The following is a 25,376-nucleotide window of genomic DNA, read 5'->3' as shown; positions in this document are numbered from 1 at the left end:
AGTTTCTACTGAAGTTAGTCAGATCTATTCTATTCTGGAATTTAACCTAGTCCTTGTCCTTAACATTATATTTTACCTCTTTCCTACATTTAAAATAATTTAAGATTTAAAATGCAAATATAATTTAAATTAAAACAGGGACTTAAACTGGGTACTTTGTTAACTTCGAAGTATCAACACTGATTTATAAAACTTGATAACCAAACTATATTTTTAAAAATTTAGTATATTCTTTTCATACAGATACAATACATATTGATGGAATCAGCTCCTGTTTTGCTTATCTGAGGGCAGGCTATAATTTGACATTCAAATGCAACCTCTGTTATTTTTCATACCATTAAGCTGTACAGTTATTCAGCAGCCTAACAAATAGATACTCTGTAATTACCTCTGATCCTCTGTGGACTGAAAGATCCATTTGCAAAACTGGGAAATGTTTGTAATTTTTTGCAGTAGTATCATATTTTGTTTGGTGTATATGCATGGTATTGTCTTGTCTGAATGCACAGATACATCAAAAGTCCTTGGAAAGGCAAAACTAGATTGGAAAAGCAAAACATCCCCTCAAATGTAGTTTACAGCTCTGAAGAGGGTCTCTTCTACCATAACCCTGCTTATAAGGGAAAATCAAAAGACACTGTTCTGTTTAAATTTAGCCATGCACGGTAAGAGAGGAAAAGTTATCTGCTGCTGCAATGTGATTGAGAACCAGGGACCACGGTAGCGAGCTGTAATTTTGTCCTTGAGGGAGCAGAAGATGCTGAAACCAATTCATATCCACCTCAGAGCTGGAGGGCAATGGGAAGCATAGGCAACCCCCACCCCTCGCACCGCCCTCCCAAAAACCAAACCACCCAGAAACTCAAGGGTTTCTGGTTATTACAGATCACTGTGAACGGTGGTTTCCCTTTAATCACGACGTTTGTGTTTTGAAAAATCCACCTTAGTTTCACCACTTCCTATTCATTTTCATGGGCTCCAAAAAGCAAATGCTAGAAGGTATAGTAGATACTAGATGTACTAGGTAACACACGATTGCTCAGTGCATGTAACCTACATATTGCATAAACGAGTGATTAGACTGCATGGGATATGCACTAGGAGAGAGAAAGGGGCTCTAAAGCAGGGGGAACAAAGGGATGGGATGAAGCCTGAAAAGAGTTAGAAGGGGCATCCTAATCAGAAACTGTAGCACCTTTTCAATATTTGAATAGCAATTATGGGTACTTGTCTCTTGTCAGAAGCTCTGGATGCAAACAGCATGTCCTTAGAGACTGTTCTTCTGCATATCTAATTTTGACCACAGTGAGCTTTATATTCATAGTGACACATAATCAAGATACATGTGACACATCAATATGAGTAAACAAATACATAATTCAAAATAAATTATTAGTATAGCTGCTTGAGCGGGTTGTATTGGAAGCTGCTATAGTCATGTCAGGTTTATGACAATGAAAACAATTCTGGGTTATTCACAGATCCGAAGTAAATCCTTAAGGGGGAAAAAAATATAAAAAAAAGTACACTGTCAACATCCTTCCACCCACACATCTATCCAGAGACCAAACTGAAACAAATGGTGGTGGAAAACAACCTGTATTTCTGATACAGTACTGTGTTATTGAGCCTTATTTATCTCTAACAAGGATGCAAGTCAGGATGCAGTTTTCAGTTATGTCACTTTCATAAATGAGTTGTGTTATGTATTTCAGTGGTGAATTGTTATGAGTGCAAAAAATTAAAAATAGGGTTTAAGTTTTAGCAACTATTAGCAGGGGACCTATAAAGAAAGGCAAGGCAGAAATGTTTGAAGTTATACAGTTACATTTTTTGAAAAAAAATCAGTGCAAATTAAGAAAAAAAAAAAGGAAAAAATTATACCTAACTTCAAGAATAAGCAATAGCAAAACTACATTTGTAATCTCTGGAAGCATCTACAACTAGGAAGCACTATTCTACAAACCCATCATTTTAGCAAAAGTCAGAGTGTACTAAAAGCTTTTGAAAAAAGTTTTTTCCACTTCCCTGTGGCAGCTACCAATAAGAAGGAAAAAAGAGTTAGGAAAACAGGGAACCACATCTTTCTGTCACCTTTATTATACACACTAACAATAATAACAGCGTGATGAAACGCTGCTGGATCTTTACTTCTTGTGGGTCACAGCACCACAAACCTAATTACGATTTCAGATTTTCTGGGGCAGTGTAATGCCTTAATCATTGTGAGGAAGTAACAGGTTTTAATTTCTAAATATAACAATGAGAAAAAATTTCCAGAAAATAATATGGTGCCATTAAGTGACAGAAAAAGATTTGCCTTATAAAATAAACCAGTGAACAGGCAGGAAGAAAATTGATTGAAGGAAAGTTTTAAGACACAACAAAGGTACCAGGGCATGATTTGCTGCTGTGTTGCTCAATTCCAGCTTAATCAAGGGTGTTGCGCTAGCATAAAACAGTCGGGAATCTGGCCCACGCTTTAGAGCAATTCCATGGTTAATATGCTAATACATCATGCATATTAAAATGTTATAAAATATTGAGTTAGATATGCAAGGTCTTATTGTCAATTATAATTAGCTATGAAATTTTATAATGACTAGCAGCAATAATAATAACAATAAGCAGACTGACTGAGGACAAGATGTCTGGAATATTTTGATTTTTTCATTTTAAATGATTTCATGATTGAAATAAAATAATTAATAGCTCAAATGAAATCCCTCCCTTACTGATAGACAAAACATCAAAATGCTTTAATAAAAAATTTTATTAAACAAGAATTTATTATAGAACTATTTAAATGTCATTATTTTTAGAGTTCATATTCCTTTCCGGGACTGATTTTCTTAACAGTGCAATTTAATTACTCTTATGTTTCCTTCACAGATAAAATATTGCTGGATGTGCTGAATTTGAATCAGGTTCTAGGAGTTTAGCATCAAACCATTCTTACTTGCATGCCTTCAGCAATAAGCAAAAAGATCTCCCTAGCATCTCCATAAATACCTTTAAAAAAATTCTCTCCTGTTTTTCAGCCAGAAAACACTGTCATTCTTTGCTATCCAGCAACTTTACTAGAAGCTCAAAGCATGCTACTCTGAGTAGAGTTTATTCTAGAAAGAAATGTGCTTACAGATTGACTAAAACGGTACTCAGTTACAAACCTCTACTCTGACCTACTCTCATGCTTCTGCCTTACAGAAAAAAGAGTGGAGATTTTAGATAGTCACATTCTGCTTAGAAGCAGATGAATTCAGCTTATCAAACTAGATGAATACTATACTGTATTTTTAAGATTAATCATATTGTCTTCAGAAATTCTAATTCAAATGTTCAAAGTGCTGATGGCCAATTGTTACTTGTTCAGTTTAACAATGCGCTCATTTTGCTATATGATATGTATATTGTCAGTTTAACCATGCCTCCAGTTTTCTGAAAGTAATTAACAAACATACTTCACCTGAATTAGTCAAGTATGTTTTCACTAACGACCCTTGTATTCCTTACTTGAATCCTTATCTGTTTTGTGCCCCAGAAAGCCTTATTCCCTTCTAAACCACCACCTAGTATCCTAAGCTTTTGTGTTTTAAGCTTTGAACAGTCTTCTCAATTCCAGTATGTTTTTGTGAAATCAACATTTGCAAATCTAGAACTAAGATGTCTAGTCTGGCTTTATAATGCCCTGAAACCAGAAATAAAAGAAGTTAATGCAAATGTCTCTCCTTTTCCTTGCCATAATTATGTTTATTACCTCCTCTGACTTGTTTTACGCTGAGTTACTCAGGTGCTGTCTTCACAGCTGCCTTACATGCTTTCCTCTGAAATCAGAGGTTGCTAGCTTCTATTCAGCATCTCATACCTGAATTTTAATGCTTGCTCATGAACTACTGAGACCATTTTATGTAGAGATTGTTTCGTAAGTACACTCCATTCCCATTCATATTTCTTCATAATATGGCCACTCCCATGCTATTCTCCATGTGGATCACCTCTCCTGCTCTTCTTGAGCTGTGAAAAACACCAAGGGGAAAGTTTGCGGCACGTCTGACTGCACTTTCACAGCTGCGAGCTGCAAACCAGCTTTACCAGCCCTCCACTGGCCAATGGCAAATGCTCTGCGACCCATTAGAATCCATGGAGTTCTGTGTAACCCTGTGTTTATGTGCAAATGAATAAAAACTACCTTACTAAATCTGTGTTTCTGTGCAAAAGTGATGGATTATCTAGTTTGAGTTCCACTAAGCCACAGAAAAAAGGGTCAAGCGAAAAACGTTCGTATTCCTGAGCCTCTCCTTTTTAAACCTCCATAAAGGCTTATTTCCTTCTCTTTCTAAAACTTACTGAAATTTACTCAGCCCTAAGTTAGAGGTAATTATATGATGCACCAAAGTAACTCCCTCAAATTTTAGAATTATTGCTAATAATGCCTATAGTCATTTTTACAATAAAAGGCTAAACAAAATTAAATAAATGAAAGCATGAGGAAAAGTATTCATGGCATTAAAAAGTACATTGTAGCTGAAGGCTTATTCTGAAGAGTAATTATGTCTCTCCTTTTTTAATTAGTGTCCTTGTATTTTTTAAAGGAATATACAATATAGATAACTTCAGTAGACCATGTGCCGGGTGATGATTCAATTATTGTATTTATATTCTTGGTAAACCATAAAGAGTCTTTCTGGCTTTACGCCCTTTCCCATTAGGTGATAAAATTGCCTCATACTTCTTCATTTCTAAAGAATGCAGTTGGTATGGGTAATTACCTTTGTCAGATAGAGCCCACAGCTTTGTCCTTGAGATTCCTAAGCTCTATGCCTGGAAAATATTTATTGTGGTCAAATCACCGTTTACATTTCAAGATCTTGTCTATATTTTCATCTACTGCTTTGACTAATAATTCATGAGAATTTCTACTAGTTGTGGCAGCTCTGGTACTTTGCCAAGTACTTGGGCGGGGGGCTTAGCTAGCCACTGGCATGCTTTTTGTTTCGCAAGTGAAGCTGAATACCAAGAATCATTTGATAAAGTAGTCAATCAAAGTGAAAATAATAACTCCATGACTGCAGTGCCTGGAGAATAAGGAAAACAGAAATTCCATTAAAACCCTTCATTCAGAGATTTAAAACTTGGCTAAAAGCATTGCTCTAGGCTAAGAGAAATATCCTCTCCTAGGCAGTCCTGCACTGGCTTTGGAATTCCCCAGCGGACTGATTTGTTGCATGCCTCTGCGTGTGACGCACAGTGTGAGAAGAGGGAGAAGTTTTAGAAGAGCCGTCTTGTAACCTGACACAACGGAGCAAACGGATGCACACTTCATCTCTGTATTTCCCAGTATATCTGAAAAGGCTTGAGTCTATGCTAACTATAAAAGAACCTGCCTATGCTTGAATATACTCATGGTAGTACCTCACAAATGGTAGCTGAGATTTGACCTGAATGCAGTCTGAAGAATCCAGTGCTGCACATGGTCATAAGAGGGCTAGGAAGAAAATATAAATCTTGAGTAGTCCACTCAATGTTATGTCAGGTGAAAGAAAGCTTGGGGACTTAAAGGTATCATCATTTAGTTGTCTTCAAAGTTTATGAGCCATGGTTTGTTATTTGTTGGTATGTTGTTCACAAACCTCAGAGGCTGCCAACTGGAGTATGTTCAGAAGTTCTTTCTTGTTGAAATCTATGGTATCATTCAATGAATTTCTACCATGTAACACACGTATTCTTGAGAAAAGTATTACCTCACTTTTTAAAAGAGAATTCCAGATAAGCATTGCTAATAGTGAATGCATTACAGTATACTTTTTGTTTTCAAATAATTCACTAGAGTCCTGTATCTCAAGCAGATCGTAGCTACAGTTTAGGAGGGATGAATATGCAAATATCAGGATTTCATATTTAAATTGGAGGAATGTTGTGCAGTTGAATTATGTTACTAATAGACTTCTTGCCTAAGTTAAAACAGCTTCTCTGAGATACATCTTTGCTTTGGTTTCAAACTATGTTAGTTCTCCATTTATTACCGCTTTTGTTATATCAATTAACCAGCCAGGACTGAAGTATAGGGCATTTCCTTAGTATTAATGAGACACACAGTAAAGATACTAGGGAAATATCTGCAATGTGGCTGTTACAGCCATTAGAAGATGGAAATGGAAATCCATGGAGCTGGAGGCAGAAAGAAGACAGTTTAATTATTTTATGCCTTATACATGTATGACACTCTGATAGCTGGAATGATCGCTGATTCTGAATTCCACTCAGAATCTGTGCAAACTGTGGCAAAAATATTCTAATAAATAAATCATGGCTAGCTGATTTTCTTTTAGTAGCTGAGTAGCATTGACAACACATAACTCGGTAAATACTGCAAAACCTGTACAAGAAACTGAGAGAATACCGGGGAGGTTAGCCCCGCCTGAACTCTGCTCTGCTTCACTGCCCAGCAAAATTGCTAACCAGTTAATGCAAGCAACACAAGCGTGTCAATGTGAACAGTAGTTATAGCTATAATTGTAACTTATACAAACTAAAAAATGTATTTGTGTGTTCAGATGAATGGGGTCACGTATGACTATTAGGATCCTGACTTTACTGGATTTTACTGAATGGCAGAAAATTCCATTTCAAAAAAGTACCAAAGAACCAAAGATGTGATGAGCCTTTGTACATACAAAAAAGAAGCACCAAAAGAAATGTCTGTAAGTTAATCATTCATTCTTACTGCACTGCAATTCAGGCTCTCGGAGAATACTTGCACATGCCCCCAGATTCCTTTCATGCTCAGGGCAGAGCTCCAGAGAGCCCAAACATATGAGCAGCATAATCAGCCCTGACTTACAAAGCAAGGCTATATCCATCCCTGTTGTCTCAAGCATCTAGCTAAAATAAACCTCCCAACCTTGGGATACAATTTTAAGCTCACCTAAGTCTCAACTACACAACAAAACAACGAGAAATCTCATTAGCCCAGTATTTGAAGTCCAGAGTCAGTGACAGAAAACAAAGTTCACCTTTTATATCCACAGCCCAAAAGGTACGTTCTCAGGGAAAGGTCATTTCACCAGCGAGCCTGCTTCCTCTAGCCTGCAATCATCTAGATGTTCCTGCTCCTGACTCATTCAGCAGAGTAAACTTGGATATATGGCAATGTAGAAAGAAAATTTAAGAACCAATTCATAGGTGCAACAACTTTCAGTATCCCTCTTGCCATGAGTGTTAATACAGATATTTCTTCTGCGAATCCTAAGCCTGTATTTCAGAGTGATCTTTCAAAGAGGTCAAAGTTCTTCACAATATTCTCTTGTCTTAAACATCCATGTGACAGAATTCATCAATATAGAGGAGTCACTACATGACCAGAAAGGAAAAAAGTTGAACAACAAAGAAGCAAAAATTAATTTGACAATATAAGAAAGACGTATAAGAAATCATACAATAGAAAAAAATATGCAAAAGGAATAGAACATTTAAGAGTAGACAGATTTAGAGGTAGCAGTTGAGAGGATCAAAGCTGCAGAAGGAATTTATCAACTGTTTTTTCACTGAATTCATGGAAAATGTATAACTAAATCTGAAATACTGAAACTGTCACCTAAATATCACCTGTACCACGTTAATCACTTTCAGTCCAGTCTTTTTCACTGATCGCTCTTTGCATTGTTTCATCTTTAGTAACCAAAAAAAGATTCAGATGGATGAGATATTTGAATAATTATCTCTAGGGGGCATGCAAACCATATCCAAAGTAGTTATTGTGATTTAAACAGGAGGCATAAAACTATATGCAACTTGTCCACATATTTTGAGAACCAGAACATAAAGGCAATACTAAAGTTTGGGCAACTGTCTGAGGGAAAGCCACTCAGGGCAACTTTTCCTTAGTCAGTCTAGCTAGTTTAACCACCCAAGAAGAAAGGCTGCAGACAACTAGAAACTCCTTCACAGAGGCTGGAAAGAGTCTGCTAGTGATGGGGAAGTGAACGGAGGGAAATGTCACCCTCCAAAATGTCTCATTTTGCGCAGGTCTCAGAATATGCTGGTTATACTATTTGTCACCAATAGCTTGAATTGGTTCTGAATTAGAACTAGCCAGACACTTGCCTATGAATAGAAAAAGAAAATGTCCTTAAAAAAAAACAACCCAACCAACCCAAACTGGCCTTTTGCCTGTTAAGTATTTACAGAAAAGGGTCACAGTCCCCACTGGCTCATGCTTTTGTGTTTCTACTCCTAGTTGTGCTAGACATGAAAGGGTTAAGTTCACATTTTGGGGCACTCAGATTAAAAAGAAGTAGCATGTTTAAAATTATCCACACACATTCTAAATCTGATTGCTTTCAAAGAGATCAGCCAGTCTGAATCTAAAAATCGTCATCTTCAAGCCAGGTGAAAATGCAGCAGTTATGCTCAATTCAGCCAGACCAATCTTGTCATGGAAGATTCCCATCCGAGGCAGTGGCTGAGGGATGATACAAAAGAATAACTTTGTCATGATGACAACAGAAAACTGCCAAAATCACCTGTGCTTAAAGCACAAATTTAGCTGCAGGTAACTTACCAGCACCGAGTTCTGAAATAGTGATTTATGTTTTGGCAAAACTTGGTGTTTGTCTATGAAAGTGTTGATAAATCAGGGTATATTTAGGATCTACCATGCTGGGAATCAAGAAAAAAAAAAAAAAAAAAAAACAAGATCATGGCTTATGATTAGTAAGCAAGTATAATGGCAATGAAACGGTCTGGTCGTTGCCCCATAGGAAGAGAGGTGAGCCTTGAACTGAACCTGGAAAGCAGCTAGCGAAGGAAGAGAAAATGCTCCTGTACAAATGATGCTGACATATTTATTTTTATGGGAGAGATCAGCAGTCCATTAATATTACCGTCAGTGAAAGCATCGTAATGACATGGTTTATATTTTTATTTGCTGCTTGTGTCTGCCTCCAACAGATTTCTGTTATTTTATAACCGAGATTTTGCTTATTACTGTGTTGGAAAAAAATCTAAAAATGCCCATTTTACCCTGCATGACAGTTCTATGAACACATTTAGTTTCTGCATAAGGAGTTTAAAAATAATTTATCTTAAATAAGCAAAGACAGTAGTCTATGAAATTAAGCTCTTGTTTTATGTAAATGTCAAATAATTATATTAGGAATGCAAAAATAAGCCATCAGCAGGAATGCAAATGCTTAGAACAAGATTGCCATTATTATTTTCATAGCCAGCCTGATAAGAGGCAATTTTACAATAGTGATAGATGCTGAGGCTCCCATAAAGTCTAGTGACAAGGCTGATTTCTTACAAAATTCTTGAGTATAATTATGTTTTAAAAATCTGAAGATGCAACAGGCAGACTTGATTCTGATGTGGCTTAGTAAAGTGCACTTCTGTTAACTTTGCTCTGACACACATGCATAAGGGAGATCAAAAAATGAATTGGAGGAGTTTCTTGAAAAATTATTTTTATTTTGTTCTTTGTTGACTCGTTGGAGGAAACAAAAAGGTAAAATTACTTCACTTTATATCTTACTATTCCAATGTCTGAAAACTTTGGATCACAAATTAATGTTTCTGCTTCCCATGGCATTGGTAAATCTTATGATCTGACATTCCTCAGAGCTTACTTTCTTTCCTTATGGAGTTTGATTCCCTGTGTCAGCTTGGCTTTCCTGCAAGCAGAAAGTTTTCTTGCTAATTTATCAAAGTAGTGTTTGCCTGCAAGATTTAACAGTAATTAACTGGGCACTGTTGGCACTACTGGTAATGAAATACACAAATTATTAAGGTAGGTCATATGAATACCATTTACAGGGGTTAGAAGTTGAGAGCTTAGTTTATACTCAGACCTATCTTTCTCATTTGTGTATGCCATTGCAGTTACCTGTCACAGATTCCTAACGTTTGTTTTTGAAAACAAGTACCGCAGAAAAATATTGGACAATAAAAATGGGCAAAATAAGCATATTTTTGTCCTCCCATTCATTATGTTCATAGCTACAGTATTACAAAACTGAGCATTAAAAGTTCTATATCATAATACTATATCCTTTAAAAAAGAGCATCACCCTATTTTCTACATGCAAGAATCAGCAGCACTGATCATTGGGCTCTGAAGACAGATATTCTTACAACAATGTGTCAAGTGTGTACGCACATATGGGAATTATGCATATACATTCATTGCAGAATAGATAGGTCAGCAGAAATATTTTCACAGTTTGTATTTCAGTTAACATGACAACATGGGATGACAGACCTACGTTCTGAATCTGTTCTTTTGCTACAATATGTTTATGTCAAATGTATAGTCCAAAACACAGTGCTAATATTAATAATAATTGTCATATGTGATCCTGTCAGCAGCGCTTACAATTCCAAATTAATCAAGAATTCTTCTTGATTAAAATCTAGGACCCATATTCCCAGACAGGGTGACACTCCTGGCTCCCAATGACTTAGGTGTACAGATCAGGCACAATAGTTCTGCAGATCTGAACAATCCACGTTCTTGGCTATAGCTGTATATGAGTAAATTTATTCATATGTATCAAATAGGACTACTTTCATGCAACATTACCCATATGCTTAATCATTTATGGTACTGAAACATAGTACCACTCAGTGTTAGGAACTTCTGGGTTGAGTCTACAATTTACTTGCACAATAGCATAGCTTTATTTTTTTCTGTCTTAATATAGCTAACTAAAGATAAGACTTTGGGTTTGCGGTTTTTTAAACATTTTTTAACATTCACCCTATATACCCTGTACAAATGTACTCATGTATCTCTTCAAAATCTATACTGCTGTACTCACTGAAAAAAAAAGTAATTTTCAAAACTAAAAGAAATGGAACTTCAGCAGGAGTTAAGTTTTCTTTCAAAATTCTGTACTTTAAAAATCCAATGTGTTTTACTTTTTACTGACTTATATACAGTTTCCACTGCACATGCTCTTAAAATTAATTATAAAACCAACAGAACTAAAAGTCAGTATACACAAATACTTACTAGTTTCAGTAGCTACAATAGTTATGTTGTGCCACGTATTTGTTTCTCTGTCCAGTGGTGTTGCCAGAGTTATTTTCCCATCTTCTGCATTAATGTTGAACTGTCTCTCAAGGTCAGTATGCCGATCAATGGAAAACCTACAAAATAGACATCCCTGTAATCTACTTAATGAAGTTGGTGTAATCCATACAATCACAAGACAATTTAGGGAGCCCTCTGAGAGCTGCAGTTTTATAGCCAAATGGATTGAGAAGCTCGATAGCATAATACTTTATAAGACAAAATGAGAAACTGAGACTAAAAAAACTTAATAATTATTGCCCAAGGAGTAATTAGCTGTATACCCAGTGTGAAGGTCATAAAATGCCCTCAGGTTCACTGGGTAACATCTTTGAAAAACGGTGCTGATCAAGAGTTAATTACATAATCCATCACATTTATTAGACAGTTTCTATGGTATTTCACAGTAACTGATGATAATTTCAGCAGTAATGTATTAAGCACACAAAAATGGTGGGCTTCATGGTTGTTTTAAAAAGGGCTGAATAATATTATTTTACCAATAAATTTCAGATTAATGAAGCATGAACTATTCACCAAGCATATTATTTGGTTATGGTTCAAGCAGCTCCATGGGCAGAACGCAGTTAGTGAATCACCATTTTCCTATAAAACACTTCAAACACTGAAGGACTGATTGTTTTATGGATTGATATCACTGATTTTTAACAAAACAAGTTTCATCTGACAGGTAGTCAGGGTTTGCAAATGTGAATGTCCAGGTAAATTATGCAGCCTAAACAGAGCCAGCCTGACAACAAGAGCGAGCTGCAGTAGATTGCTCCAACAGCGCATTAAGCAGAATGATGATTTAAAGCTCAGAACAGAATCTCTAGGAAAGATTTCATGTTTGTCCATTTTCACAGTTATTTTACTAATGCATTATTCGCAAAGAGAAAGTAACTGACGAAATTAAGCCTTCCAATTTTTTGACAGGCAAGGTATGAAATGGGAGAGTTTAGTGATAAACTATTGATATGGTTCAACAAAAATTGACTTCAAGGGGTTTTACTGAATCCTAATTGTAGATTTATATAAAAGCCTTTTAAGACTCTGTGTCTATGTATTATAGAACCTAACAGCATGCACTGACAATTTTTACATCTGTTCTGCATTACGTCTGGGCATAATAGGGTGAGTTAGCATAGAGTATCAGGCTGGATTGCATTATACAGTGGTCAGAAAAGTGACTCAGACTGTCAGCTTCTCATTACATTTCTACTTTTTGCAAATACGCTGTTAAATTCACTGATAAAAGAACAAGAACATATTTTGCTACAGTGACAATGGCACAGTTATCTGAAAATCAGTTATTCCATTCTATTTTATGCTTTATCATAAGCAATTTCCAAAAAAATTTCTGATTTGGAGGTTCCTTTATATGCTACAATAAACACTCTGATGAACTCAAACTCATTCCAGCATAACACAATCGATTTTGATAGACATAGCATTAGGATCTGAATTCAAAGCTTAGGATTATGGTGTTCATCTTTTTTAATTTGTGTCAGATATTTTCATATTTAGAATGAAAGAGACATTGCAATTGAATTGCTTGTGCAATGCATTCAGTAAGATACAATTCACTTTCAAAAAATTTGTTCTAAATTATGAAAATTTATCAAAATCTTAAAGTTTAAATGTTTAAAGACTGTATTACTAAAGATCAAGCATGATCACACTGGTAAGGTACTTAACAACTAATGGACGTAAGAATGAAAACACCTGTTTAACTAGGAAATGGGATTTGTTAGACATTTAAGTTTTCTGGTTTTAAACTCTGAGAAGAACTAGTTTTACCCACTTAAAAACAAGTAGTTTGGTTAAGAAGAGTACCAGACAAAACATGAAGTAAAATTCCAAATATATGTACCTAAAGCTAGGCATGTGCATCTATATTTGGACATTTAAGTAAACTGATTTTCTAGTGAGCTCCACATACTCAGTTCTCAATGGTTTAATGGGAATTGTACTGTCCTCAGCATTGCTGAAAATCAGGTCACTTGTGTGGAAGAATAAAGCTGTAGGTGCCTAACTTCAGGCAATCATTTTTGAAAATGTTTCTTAACCTTATTTTGATGTCTCCCTAGTTCCAATTAAAGTATTAGAAGTAAAATCCTGGTACTAGTGAAGTTAGTAAAAAAAATCTTACAGACTTTCACGGGTTTAAGATTTCACTCAAGAAAATACAAGACAGACAGCAATCGAGATAACCTTTTTAAGATGTCATCACTTAAAACTATCTTTTAATTCTTGACGTTTATGTAATGATGCAGAAACAACTCTGCTGCTATCAAACATTTATGAAATTTTTACAGTCCACCAACGAAATAAAATATGAAATGCTTATATGCTATTTAATGTTTAGTTGACCCGGGCTTGACACTAATTCCATTGAGATAAGACACAGTTTTTCTCTAAGGATCAATCCTTTTTTAAACTTCCATTCACAGTCTTCCTGCGCTACATTTTTTAAGTTATAAAACTAGGAGAGCAACATCTGTGAGTTTATTCTATTGCATTTCATCTCATCCCAACAGTATTTATTTGCAATGCAAAACCAGCATTCAAAATGAAGCATTTTTAACATAAGTTACATGGCTTTACAAGACTACAAAGAGGTAAAACCCTCTCCTGATTTTAATTTGATAAATGTTTTGTACAAAAGTAAAAAATAAAATCTGCAGTGTCATAAACCTGGGAAAACTAATAGTACATTTGCAGTTTCCTTTTCATGATAATGGTATTGTAACTCTTTTTAATGGGAATGCATTGTCAGATCCATAAGCTATACATAAAACGTACATTTCTTTAAAAATGAGAGAAGAATATCTTGGGAAATAATCTTGTTTGAAATTGCCATAAACCCAGCACAGGTTATTGGAAAGTTTTGGTTAGTTTATGGGTCTGCTATGGCAATTATAGGAACAACCCCATAGTGGTTTAACAGAAGACTTAAAATGATTCTCAGGCCTGCCCCTGCACTCTTGCTATTGCTGTTATGACTTAATTTGATCTATTCTTTATTTGCACCAATGTAAACAAGATCAGAAATCCTTTTTTGCTGCACCTGCTGAGATCTGAATCACAGGACTGATACCTCATCAGTGGTAAATCACCATTGTTTATTAATGCCAGGCAGATCGGACATGCTACTTAGTGACAGATAAACAGCTGTACCATTAGGGAGGCAGAAAATAATCGTATCTAGGTTTTTAAGGCCTGCTGTGAATTAAGAAAATTATCAACTGCTGCCAAAGATGAAATCTCTGTCGATATGAATGGGGAAAACCTGCCACAGCAAAGCTTATCTCTCCACAGAGAAAGACACTGAAGGGCAGTGATTTATAGGAGGGCAGATACAGTATAGGAAGAAAGATTATTACCCATGCTTTTTTCTATGCACTTGGATCATGCTTTATCCAAGATAATTTACTGCAGACAAATAGACCGTGGTTATAAAATAACAACAGAAACATGAAATAAGTACTAGTAGAATCAATAGATTTGTATGCTAACGGATGATCTTTCAAGCCTAGTTATACTATAGGTGAGAAAGTACCACCCTTACTAAATAAACTACAGTAAAGCTTTACAACTAGCTTAGCTGAATTCACCAGGTCCCTTTCCCAAGAGGGATGCATGCAGTCTAGATGTGGTAAGATGTGAGCCACTGACGCATGCTTCTGAAATGACTAGGCTAGAATAAGACAAACTGCTGCCCATGCTTACAATTATTAGCCAAATTTGTAACTCCTTTTCACCATCAGGCTTAAAAGTGAGCCAGGCCCTTAAGCAACTTGCACAGCAGAATAGCAAATAAATATAAAAGAGAAATTTTGCTGCTTATTTTAAAAATACTGGGTTATGAAAGTTATGATATAGTTAGACTAACTTAACAACCAATATGAAGAGAGTTCATATTCATTGGAGAAATGGATAATGAAAGCACAGTTCAGCTGAATATCACATTATCACTTAGCCATTCAAAGATGCCTTTGCATGTCCACAATGAGGGCTCAACAACGAGAAAAGTCCCATACAACATAGGCATCCTTTAGTGCCATGCATCTAAAGGTGTCTAAATTTCTTTGGCTAATACAGAGATTTCAGGCTCACTGCCAAAACTCCACATTTGACACAAGACATTGCTAAATAACCCTCTTCAGGTATTTCCATAAGGTGGGCACATTCAGAACCAGACCGGTAACCTATCTATACACCTGCTTGTAAATCTATGATAGTCTTCGTACCTTTTAGATCAAGTGATGGGAAGATCAGAGAGTGTGTTTCATCTCTTCTAGGCAAGCATAAAAAACAAAGTACTGTTGTATTGGATAGAAATGAGGTTAATTTTTTTTAAAAGAAAGAAAACATAGAAGTTGTTTCTTTCCAGGCTGTTTTCTATAATAATTTTTCTAAATTCCTTAATGTTTTGTCTCATGACTCAATTATCAGACTATTTCCATGTTCAGACATATCCAAGATTTGTTTCATTTATGGTACTGCAATACTCTGAGTTTACTGAATCTTTGTGTGTAAGACTAATGTGCAGCAGATGTGGCACTGGTAGCACATAAGGATTCATATTTTCGTTTGTGTTGCTAGGGTTTTTATAACAAATGCACACAAAACCTCTGTCTAACCAAAATATTGATAGAACAGATATCTATTGAAAAACATAACTTCCTTGAAATGCAATTGGTCATTGTCTCCTAAAATTCTGTTTTAAAGAAAAAAATACATTAAAAATGGCCAGGTTGTATTAAAACAGTCCGTTTATTTTAGGACTGAACGTTTTAATTCTGTTTTTCGAATTTTTAAGTTATGTTTAGTATTTTTGAAAGTGTATCATAGAACATGTACAGAAAATTTACATCATATACATGGTACAATAACAGAATGAACACTTGAAATGCACAATCAAAATGAAACATTCTAATCCAACAAAACAATGCTTCCACATATTTTTGTTAGAACCTGCCATGTTCCAATTTTGTCCCGAACTGGAAAGAAAGTAACTGCATTTCTGCTCCCTACTTGTCTCTGATGAATATTTTTGCTCCCATAATAGTAGAATTACTAACTTGAAATCTCTTTTTTTTCTGCCTTAAAATGTTTTTCATGCAAAAAATGAAAAAAAGGAATTTGGACTTTCCAGAGCTATCCCAGATAAAGCCAAATTAATGAGGTGAGCAAACAAGAAAAAGAAAAGTTGCATAGAAAATTGAGCTCTATATATTCCTTAATTAGCTATCAAGCCAATACTGTAGAAAAATTAACTCCTTTAAAGCATTGCATATATTTTTAAAGAAGATCTAAATCACACTAATTAATTACCTTATTGTTTAAATGTAATGGATTTTGGCCAATTCTCTTTCATGTATATCAATTGTTTCTGTATGACAATAAGTAATAACATTCTGATTCAGTTTGCACGTATAAAATATTTTTGCTTTTAAAAGTTTGAAAATAACTTGGTCTATAAAATGATGAAAAAATGGAAGTGAAGTAAATATTTTACTCGGCTCAATTTTTTGGGCTTGGACAGAACAGAGAGGCTCAATTTTAGCCATAGAATCAGGTAGTCTTGTAGCTGGTCTGAATTGTCAGGAGTTTTGGACAGGACTAGAAAAGAATTCCAGGGAAACAGAACAAGACTAGAAAAATAGCCAAGGTAAAACTGCTGAAGCAGAGCTGAAGGCAGGCTGAGATGAGGAACAAAGGGGACATAATCAAGAGGCAGAGGAGCACAGGACCAAGCCAAGAGCAAAGCAGAACAGGGTAGAGGGAAGGAACTAAGGTTAAATTGAAAAAGAAATTACTATCGAGCTGGAATAAAGGGAAGAAAGCCAACTTGTTGCCACCATGGCTGGTTTCACACACCTTTCAGAAGACCCTGTCTTTGAAACGGCAGTGCAAGCCCTTTTTCACCGATGCCAGTGGATAGCAGTAATAAAATTAGGGACAGAACCACTGCTTAAATTGTGATAGATCAAACTCTGTGCATTCTATGTTACTTTTTTTCTATTTACGTAACATTTTTCTAACCTGGATATCTACCCTCATTTGTTTCCTATTTCTATGATCAGATTACCATCTTTGATCATCCTGAGAGCTTCTCTGGTAAGAAAATAAATTCGGTGCCTATTAATACTGTCTGGGTTGTGTGTTGCAGTAGAAAATATATTAATCAATTAATTTGTATAGAAATCTGTGATAGTTAACACTACGTTTAGCTAGTTTTGAAAGGATGATACAGAAACAAGAGACTCCAACATACCCTCCAACACCTTCATACACGAGTTCTAATACATGCAAACATGTTGGAAATTCTGCATTTCTAATTCTGAAAACACTAAAAGATGGCATGCAACATGTAGGCCCCCTACACAAAGGTTTAAAGTTTGGCCCTGCGACAAACCTGATGTAAATGACGATGATTAGAAAACGGTCTTAAGTGATAGATTATAACAATTAGTATCATCCTCACAATGCTGAAGACTGCTTGCACAGCTTAAATTCCCTAAGGCAGTAATGTACAGTGATGATTATTATTAAACAGACTCTCTCCAAATATACCTTTACTATGAATTTGACGTTTTGATGTTTGTTTTCATAATGCTCTTAGCAGACAGTACTATACAGAGCAAAATGTCTTTTGGGAACACTCGCATCACACCATAGTAACCATTAGAAAGGGGGAGAGGAAGATGTGTGCTCATCAAAATGAGGTAGAAAACACTGATCTGATGAAACTCGAATAACAGATTTTGTTCCAGTTACATCAAAAGGGAAAATATCGTAAATCGAAGATGCAAAAGTCATATGGGCATAATCTTCTCTGACTTTCTATCTTTAAACCAGGAATGGGTTTAGCCAAAGGAATACAAAATATGTTTTGACAACCTTACAACTACATGGAACAAACTCAGTATTGTTAGTGCAGACACTAGCGGATTATTTTAAATAACTGCAGAGATACACACTGATGGTTCAACCCCATCCGACCCCATACACCCTATTTCTTATTTTTATTGCATTCCTACTGTTTCATAAGACTAGTCGTGTGGCAAGGAGCATTCCTGTGATTTTGAAAATGATCTGCACTGATAAATCTAACATCATAAAACAAATCCTATACAAGTATTTTCACAGAAATGAAACGGCACGAGAATGGTGTCATACAATGTACAGGAAAACATACTTAGTATTCTGCCAGTAGTTTTTTCAAAGAGAACTTTAAAACAGCCCTACCTTATAGGACTGGAAGACACGTCAGGGTCATGGGCAGTCACCTGACCAATCACAGAGTTGACAGCAGCATTTTCATGCACTTCCAGTAGGTAAGTAGGTGATGAAAAGACTGGTGGCTCATCAGCATCCTCTACTACAATTTTTACTGTTGCTGTATCCTTGAATGGTCCTCCACTGATGAAGCGAGGATCAATATGAACGTTGGCTGCTTCTACCTTCAGAGTATAGGATTTTTTGGTCTCAAAGTCCAGTGGCTGTTAAGAATGACAAAGATAAATGTCTTTTACTAATAGCCACAGAGAAAGAACAAATGAATATAATGCTGATGGATGAAAGTTATATGCATTTAAGAACATTCAGTGAGTTTTAATGCAATCACTTCCCACTCCCAGAAATCCAACCTGCAAATTTTCTAGGCACATATTGATAGCTGTTTATTAACCAGCCTCAGAGAAAACAAGACTCTTTGTTTTCTTGCTTTTCACAAGAAATTTACCAAAATATTCTCTCTCATGAATTATACCATTACAATTACATATCAGATAAATACTACAAATTTGTTGGTGATGACATGACTTGCATACTAATCATGCACTTAATCAGTGCTTTGTTAGTTGGAGATAAGAAAAAAAATTATACTAGCTCCACAAAGAATAAATATTTTATTACTTCCAGAACAATGTGAGAAATGCAAAGAACTAGTAATTATTATTTGTTGGACGCGAGAGGCATTATGTGGAAAAACATAGAGCTAATCATCTAAGAAAGTACTTTCGTATTATTGCACTTCAGGTAACCCTGCGTTTCTGTTTATAGGGGTAAATGAGGTAGACATCTCTCAGGAATTTCTTAAAACTGTAGCAATTCCTATTTCTGTATCTTATTTTTTTTTCAGAGAGAGAAACACGAAACCGATTACTTTATTCTGTCAATATACCTGCCATGTCACCATTGTTTTTACTGTTTTGCGGTTCCATATTAAAACATAAAAGATGAAAACACAGGGGATTTAAAGGAATGAAATACCAAATCTGTGACACTTTCGAATATTAGAATTTTTCATTATAGGAGATTCAAGTTTGTGTCTTGAAGCATGTCAGTATATTCACTATATAATTCTCTTGTGTCTCACAATGATTCAAATTTCAAAGATGCAAATTGCCAAGCATTGGAAAGATATTAAGATTTGCATTACAATGTCCCAGGGATAAAAAGAAAAGGACATAGAAACTCTGAATCTGCAATGCAAATACCAGCAAGAGCACAAATAGGGACCTTCAGGAAGTCTGTCAAAGCCTTCAATATGTATACTTTCAAATTTTGTTGATTTTTTTCAGGTATGAATCAAGCTCTAATGGGATTTGCTCTTTCTCATGAATTCTAGTAAACATGAGAAAACCTTGCTTCTTTAGCAGCTCTTAAATTAGTAAGCTTTTGTAATTATGAATGGTGATTTATAAATCAGCATATTCACAATTTGCCAATCATAGCTCCTATATAATTTTTTCAATTGCTTTTCATATGCTTTACAGAAATGACAGCACCCCAATACATTTAGTCATGCTTAATCAGAATATCGTATTGAAAATTACTCTGCATTGTCTAAAACCCATGAATTTATGCTGGAGAAAATCTGTTGGTGAACAGTACCCTCCATACATCATCTACTGTAGTAGAACCAAAATGATTATTGCTGTCAAAATGAATATATGAAACAACATTATGTTAGAGACTCAGTTATGAAATAAAGCCAAGGGAACTGGGGCAAAAGGCTAATTGCCTTAGTTTACGAAAGAGGCCACAGCATACAATAAATAACAGTAAGAAAGATCGGGGATATATATCATAATTTTCTCTTCAGGAAAACAGATCTAAATTAAGATAAATATACATAATTTTATTATAGATCTACAGTGCTGACCTACTCGCTGAGAAACAGAAAATATAAACTTTTGACAGGTACTCTGCCTGACCTCTTTAATTACAGGTACAAGTCGAATATTAATTACCTGTACTCATTGGATTCTTCTTTGTTCACTGGAATGTCATGGTTTGTTTTGGGGTTTTTTTTTGTTGGGTTTTTTTTTGTTTTTTTTGTTTTTTTTTTTAAATAACCGAAGATTCCTTTAGAGTGCTCTATGCTACATATTTAAAACCCTCTATGCCAGTGTTATGTTCTATTCAGATCGTTTTTCAAAACACAGCATAAGAATCGGCTCCCTTCTCCTTCCCCAGAAAATAACGAAAATTAAATCTGCAATTAATGTTTCATTGACTTTTCTAGCCAAGTTCTGTTCTAGCTACGCTGTCTCTCCCCATATTTCTGTACATAATCAGGTGGTCCTTCTGTTGTGTACATGCAAATACCTCATCTTGCATACATCAAGACTGTACAAGCATAGAAAAGGTAACAGAGTTGTAGCCTTCTTTAGGGCCCGAATTTGGCACTTCTCATGTGAAACAGTACTGATCTCCTTGATAAGGTTCACTGAAATCACTATTCATTGAGCAAAGAAAGTTCAACATGAGAAAAGGTGGAAGACTAAGTCTCTCACACATCAGTTAATTCAAATAATACACTATGTTTTGTTTTTTTTTTTCTCTGAACAGTATTTGACCAGCTATACAGCAAATTAAAGAATAGAGAAAAGGTATTTGATGAATACTCAGCCAATATTTTATGGAAGTTTACAGTACCAACAAAGCGGATTCTAATCTACTCTTCTTCTTTGGAACCAAGGAAGCAAAACCTGTATGATTTGACCACGTGGAAGCCCAGATAAGATTAACACATTCCCAGCACCAAAAATACTTCCATGGTGGTCTCCCCAGTTGTCACCTACATGGCAATTTTGAGGGACAAGGCTAATACATCCTTTTTTTAACACTTCACTGGCTTGACACCTCATCCATAGATAAAAGAATGCTTGGAAATCCAGCATCTTCTCACAGAGTACAGTCTGGCTGGGTAGTCGTATGTACAATAAACATTTTTTTTTAACAGAGATACCATTTACCTTTCTCACTCTAATAATGCCGTCCTGAGTTTGGGCATCTGTAGTAATTTCAAATATATCCATTCCATCTCCTTCAATAATATCATAGGATGATTTAGCATTTTCTCCAATATCCAGGTCATTTGCTTTCACCCTTCCTACTGGTTCACCAAGAGCAACATCTTCCATTACTGAGAAGTGATACAGACCTTACAAATAAGAGGAAAAGACTAAACATTACACCTGATTCCAGTATCTTTTGTGTGCTCTTCATTTGTTTACACTTCCCCAATGCAAACTCTTGAGATGTGCAACTGATACAAACCACATTTACACAAGTTATTTACTGAAAGCAGCAAAACGTGTTCCTTATATAGGAATATTCAGTTTACTGTATGTGAATGTTCTTTTCATTACAGTAGTATCCTGCTTCTTCCTTGCAGGGATGCTTAGTGTCGGCAAACATAAATATTAAGCTACTTTCCACACGGAAAGTATGCAACATTCTCTACTGGAGACACTGTTGAACTTACCATTTTATTTATGGTCGTACTTAGAATTCAACTATGAAACTTTGGCTTTTACTCTGTAGAAAAGTGGTCTAATACTTTAAAGATACCTTATACAATTTCAGATCTTTACTACTTTTTTGACCCTTTTAATTTTATTTGGTTTTGTTTGTTTAACCCCTTCCACCTCCCTTTTGTGGTAAGAAGCTAATTAAGAAACATTCAAGGAAACTCCCAGAATTTATGTTTTCAAGGAAACCATATCTTTTCATAGCAATCATTACTGTATTTACTATTTGGTTGTAGGGTTAGACTAAGATCTACTAGAAAGTGCTGTTCAAATTGTCAGCATTTTTATTATTTATCATACTTGCTTCAAACCTTCTGACCTAAGAAGTTTCAAAAACCTATTTAGAACTTGTAGTATGTTATTTTAGGTAAGCATTTTATGAAGAGAAAACTCAAAATACCATTTTACTATTATATATCCCACTTCTTTACAGTTCTCTGAAAAACAGAAGACTCATGCTTTACATCAAAAATTCTTTATGGGGTGCCTATTTTTTTACCTCTTGGTAATTTACACTTATTGAAGCTACAGTTAATATGTGATCTAAACAACTGCAGTGCTACTTAGTAGTTAAAATAGTCAAAAGGAATTCAAGGTTAGCAGATGAGACCATCAAAATAGCTTTTGACAAAGGGTTCTGGACTTGTTCTCTTCTCTCCTCACAATTGTTCTAAGAAAATGTGCAGTTTTTACTGTTATGTGCAGCTAGTAGCTTTCTAAAACCAAAATGTTCTGGAGTTGTTCCTTCAGCTGGTTGTAGGATGACTGCAGTATCAACAGTTGGAAGTAAACTGTGAGGAATTCACAAATACATATATTAGCTATACACATAGTCTATCCCAAAGTGATTTTTTTTTTCCTTTAATGTTTCTAGGCTAAATTATTAGAGACAATTTGGAGATCATCAAGATTCCTCAAGAATATTCATAATGGCTCACAAACAATGAGCAGCCAAAGCAATCAAGTGCCTCAGGAGACTAAATTATGTGTTCATAATTTATACTGCTGTCCACACTTTCTGGTTTGAATCTCCAGACACAGTTGATTGCATTTTTAAGCTGGTATTTTTCTCTCAGATTTATTAAGATAGTTTACAAAATATGGTAAAAAAATGTATTATGATGCAGCTGACTCTTTTATACAAATGACTCTCAAGAATTATGAATTGTCCTGTCAAGATGTCATAGTGCAGAGCTGACCAAAAATCCACATTACGCATCTTTGAAAACCCTTGGTTTTCACAGCAGTGCACAGTTCTCGGTACAATCCTACGGTAAACTGCCAGGTTAAAAACTTCAGTGACTTATAAAACGCCTCTAAAATTATTTCAAAGAGATCATAGAAGTAGTGAAAGTTCATCTTTTTCATTTCTAAAGCCCAGGAGGCTAACACTCTTTGAAATCAAACCATAAATACACATTTCTGTCCTGCCTGGAAACAATAAACCGATAAAACACACTGCTTTCCGAGTTCATTACAATTTACTGTGAAAGCAGCATGTATTACATCTTATGAATTTCTATTTCATTCTGGTTAGGCTCTATTGTAAGTTTGATCCTTTCTTATTTTCCTTTCCAGGCAAATGCAAACTGTGCTTCAATGGTGTAAAAAAATGTTAAAGACTTGATCAGCTCTTGTATGAGGCCAGAGTCATGACTAATCTGTAATGCTAGGTAGCATGCTATGAATGCTTATTTTAAACGGTAGAATTAACATCCAGTTATAATATTTAGTATGGCTCATCCTCATTAAATGCAATATATACACAATACAAAGTTATAGTACATGCAAGTTTTTTTCTAATGACAGTGCCTAATGGCGAGTGTTACAACAGGGTGGTTATTCCTAGATGGTAGCTTGAATTCTGCACTGGAATGCACTAGCTATAACAGCTTCAAAGACAACTCACTCTTTGTTGAAGGAAAACTAATCTACATTTTCCATGCAAAGAATATATTTCAGGGTTCTGTGATGAAGTCTTCTTCATGCTACCCAGCCAATGTGTCACTGTATCCATACTACAGGAAAACAGATACGAGTAAACTGCACAGGGAAAGTACAGTTTCATCTCTGCATGCATTCGCTCCTGTGCTTCCTGCTGAGACCTCCAGCATGTACCAATTAGCACCGGCTGTGTCGCTGATTTTCTGATCAGCTTTTTTCATACTGACAGGTGAAGGTTTTTTCGAGACAGAAAGTGCTGATACAAATACAAAAGCCAGGTAAGCTGGCAAAAGTAGATCTGTAGTCACAGTTAGAGCTACAGTACATCGCAGGTATAAAAAGAAATGTTCCTCTGCGTTCTGGTGATACAGTTCAGCCAGGAGTCTCATCTATAGATGTTTACATTATTAGGGAAATTGTCATCATATGTTGGAAAGCCCTACTACACAAGTGCAAGCAATGCGATATGAAGTAAAAAATTTATGCATTTCTTATTTTATAATGAGAGAAAACCTTTTACTGTGCACAGAGTGTTTATCTGTTAAAAACCACTAAGATGAGGTAATAAAATATATATTTTGCAAATAAGCTTTTACCTCTGCTTATTTATTTTATATTTTTTCTCTCTCTTTATGTGTATGTGCATTTTCTAGACTGTAGGAGAGTATTTATCACATGCTGAATACTAGGACAAACCCATTTCACTCTTTGCATCTTCAGAACAGGGCAAAAATGGATTTCAAGTCACACAAATGTGGAAAAGAATTAATTTTACATTGAGTGCCTAAGTACCTTGTTAGAAAAACATGCTGCTAATAAAGTAAAAATGATACAAAGTCTAGAAGAACATCCTCCAACTCCCAACCAGACTTTTAATACCTTACAACTTTAGTTTTTCAGAACAAGCTGGGAAAAAAGATAACTTTCTAATAGTGCATTAGACTGCACCTGTTCCAAATAAAATCAATCTAGTCATTATGCTCTTCCCTCTTCTTTTTTTGTCTTCATCTTTGAAATAGACTACAAAGCTTGCAGAGAATCTCAGCAGGATGCCAAATCATTTTAACCTAGCCCAGCAAGATATCCACTGGAACCACAGTAGTAAATATAGATTTTGAATTAAAGATCAACAATTATCTAGACTCAGACTTATTTTCTTTGTTTTCTTCACTATTACCTAATTAGTTAAACCTTTATTTCATCAGTTATATATGTCTTTTAGCAGTGGTGTCATTTTTCTGCATGAGATGGAAGCACATATAACAGCAACTAAAACTAGCACTTAGAAACAACTGCACTGAAAGCAAACAAATATATGAAAAAAAGTCCCCAAGCCCTTTCATGTGGATGTAAGAGGGGTAACAAGGAAGACAGAGAGCTGTGTACACTGTTGTGGATGTAATTCCCCCTTCCCTAAGCTCTTAATCAGGCAGAGGACTATTAATCTTTCTCTAGTAGCAGCTACCTATTTTTAAATTACATTACAAACCCAAGCAATATGATAATAATAATAATAATAAAAAAAG

General features: G+C 35.3%; 1 protein-coding gene across 3 annotated transcripts in view; it reads right to left on the bottom strand.

Moving 5' to 3' along the window:
* The window catches only part of CDH8 (cadherin 8), a 137,287-nt gene that overhangs the window by 39,558 nt on the left and 72,353 nt on the right, over window positions 1-25,376 (bottom strand). For 2 of the 3 annotated variants that reach the window (XM_075715672.1, XM_075715673.1), the window contains 3 exons: window positions 21,349-21,536; window positions 18,332-18,585; window positions 11,015-11,151 (listed from right to left, as the gene is read on the bottom strand). In XM_075715672.1, coding sequence (XP_075571787.1) covers window positions 11,015-11,151; window positions 18,332-18,585; window positions 21,349-21,536 — 579 coding nt within the window. Of the gene's footprint in view, window positions 1-10,101; window positions 10,113-11,010; window positions 11,152-18,331; window positions 18,586-21,348; window positions 21,537-25,376 lie in introns of all 3 variants that reach the window. The other variant, XM_075715674.1, reaches the window with a different exon arrangement.

The sequence above is a fragment of the Pelecanus crispus genome, chromosome 8 (genome assembly GCF_030463565.1).
Source record: "Pelecanus crispus isolate bPelCri1 chromosome 8, bPelCri1.pri, whole genome shotgun sequence".
Lineage (NCBI taxonomy): Eukaryota > Metazoa > Chordata > Aves > Pelecaniformes > Pelecanidae > Pelecanus > Pelecanus crispus.
The sequence above is the reverse complement of the archived record's forward strand: the minus strand, read 5'-3'. Positions and strand labels throughout refer to the sequence as shown.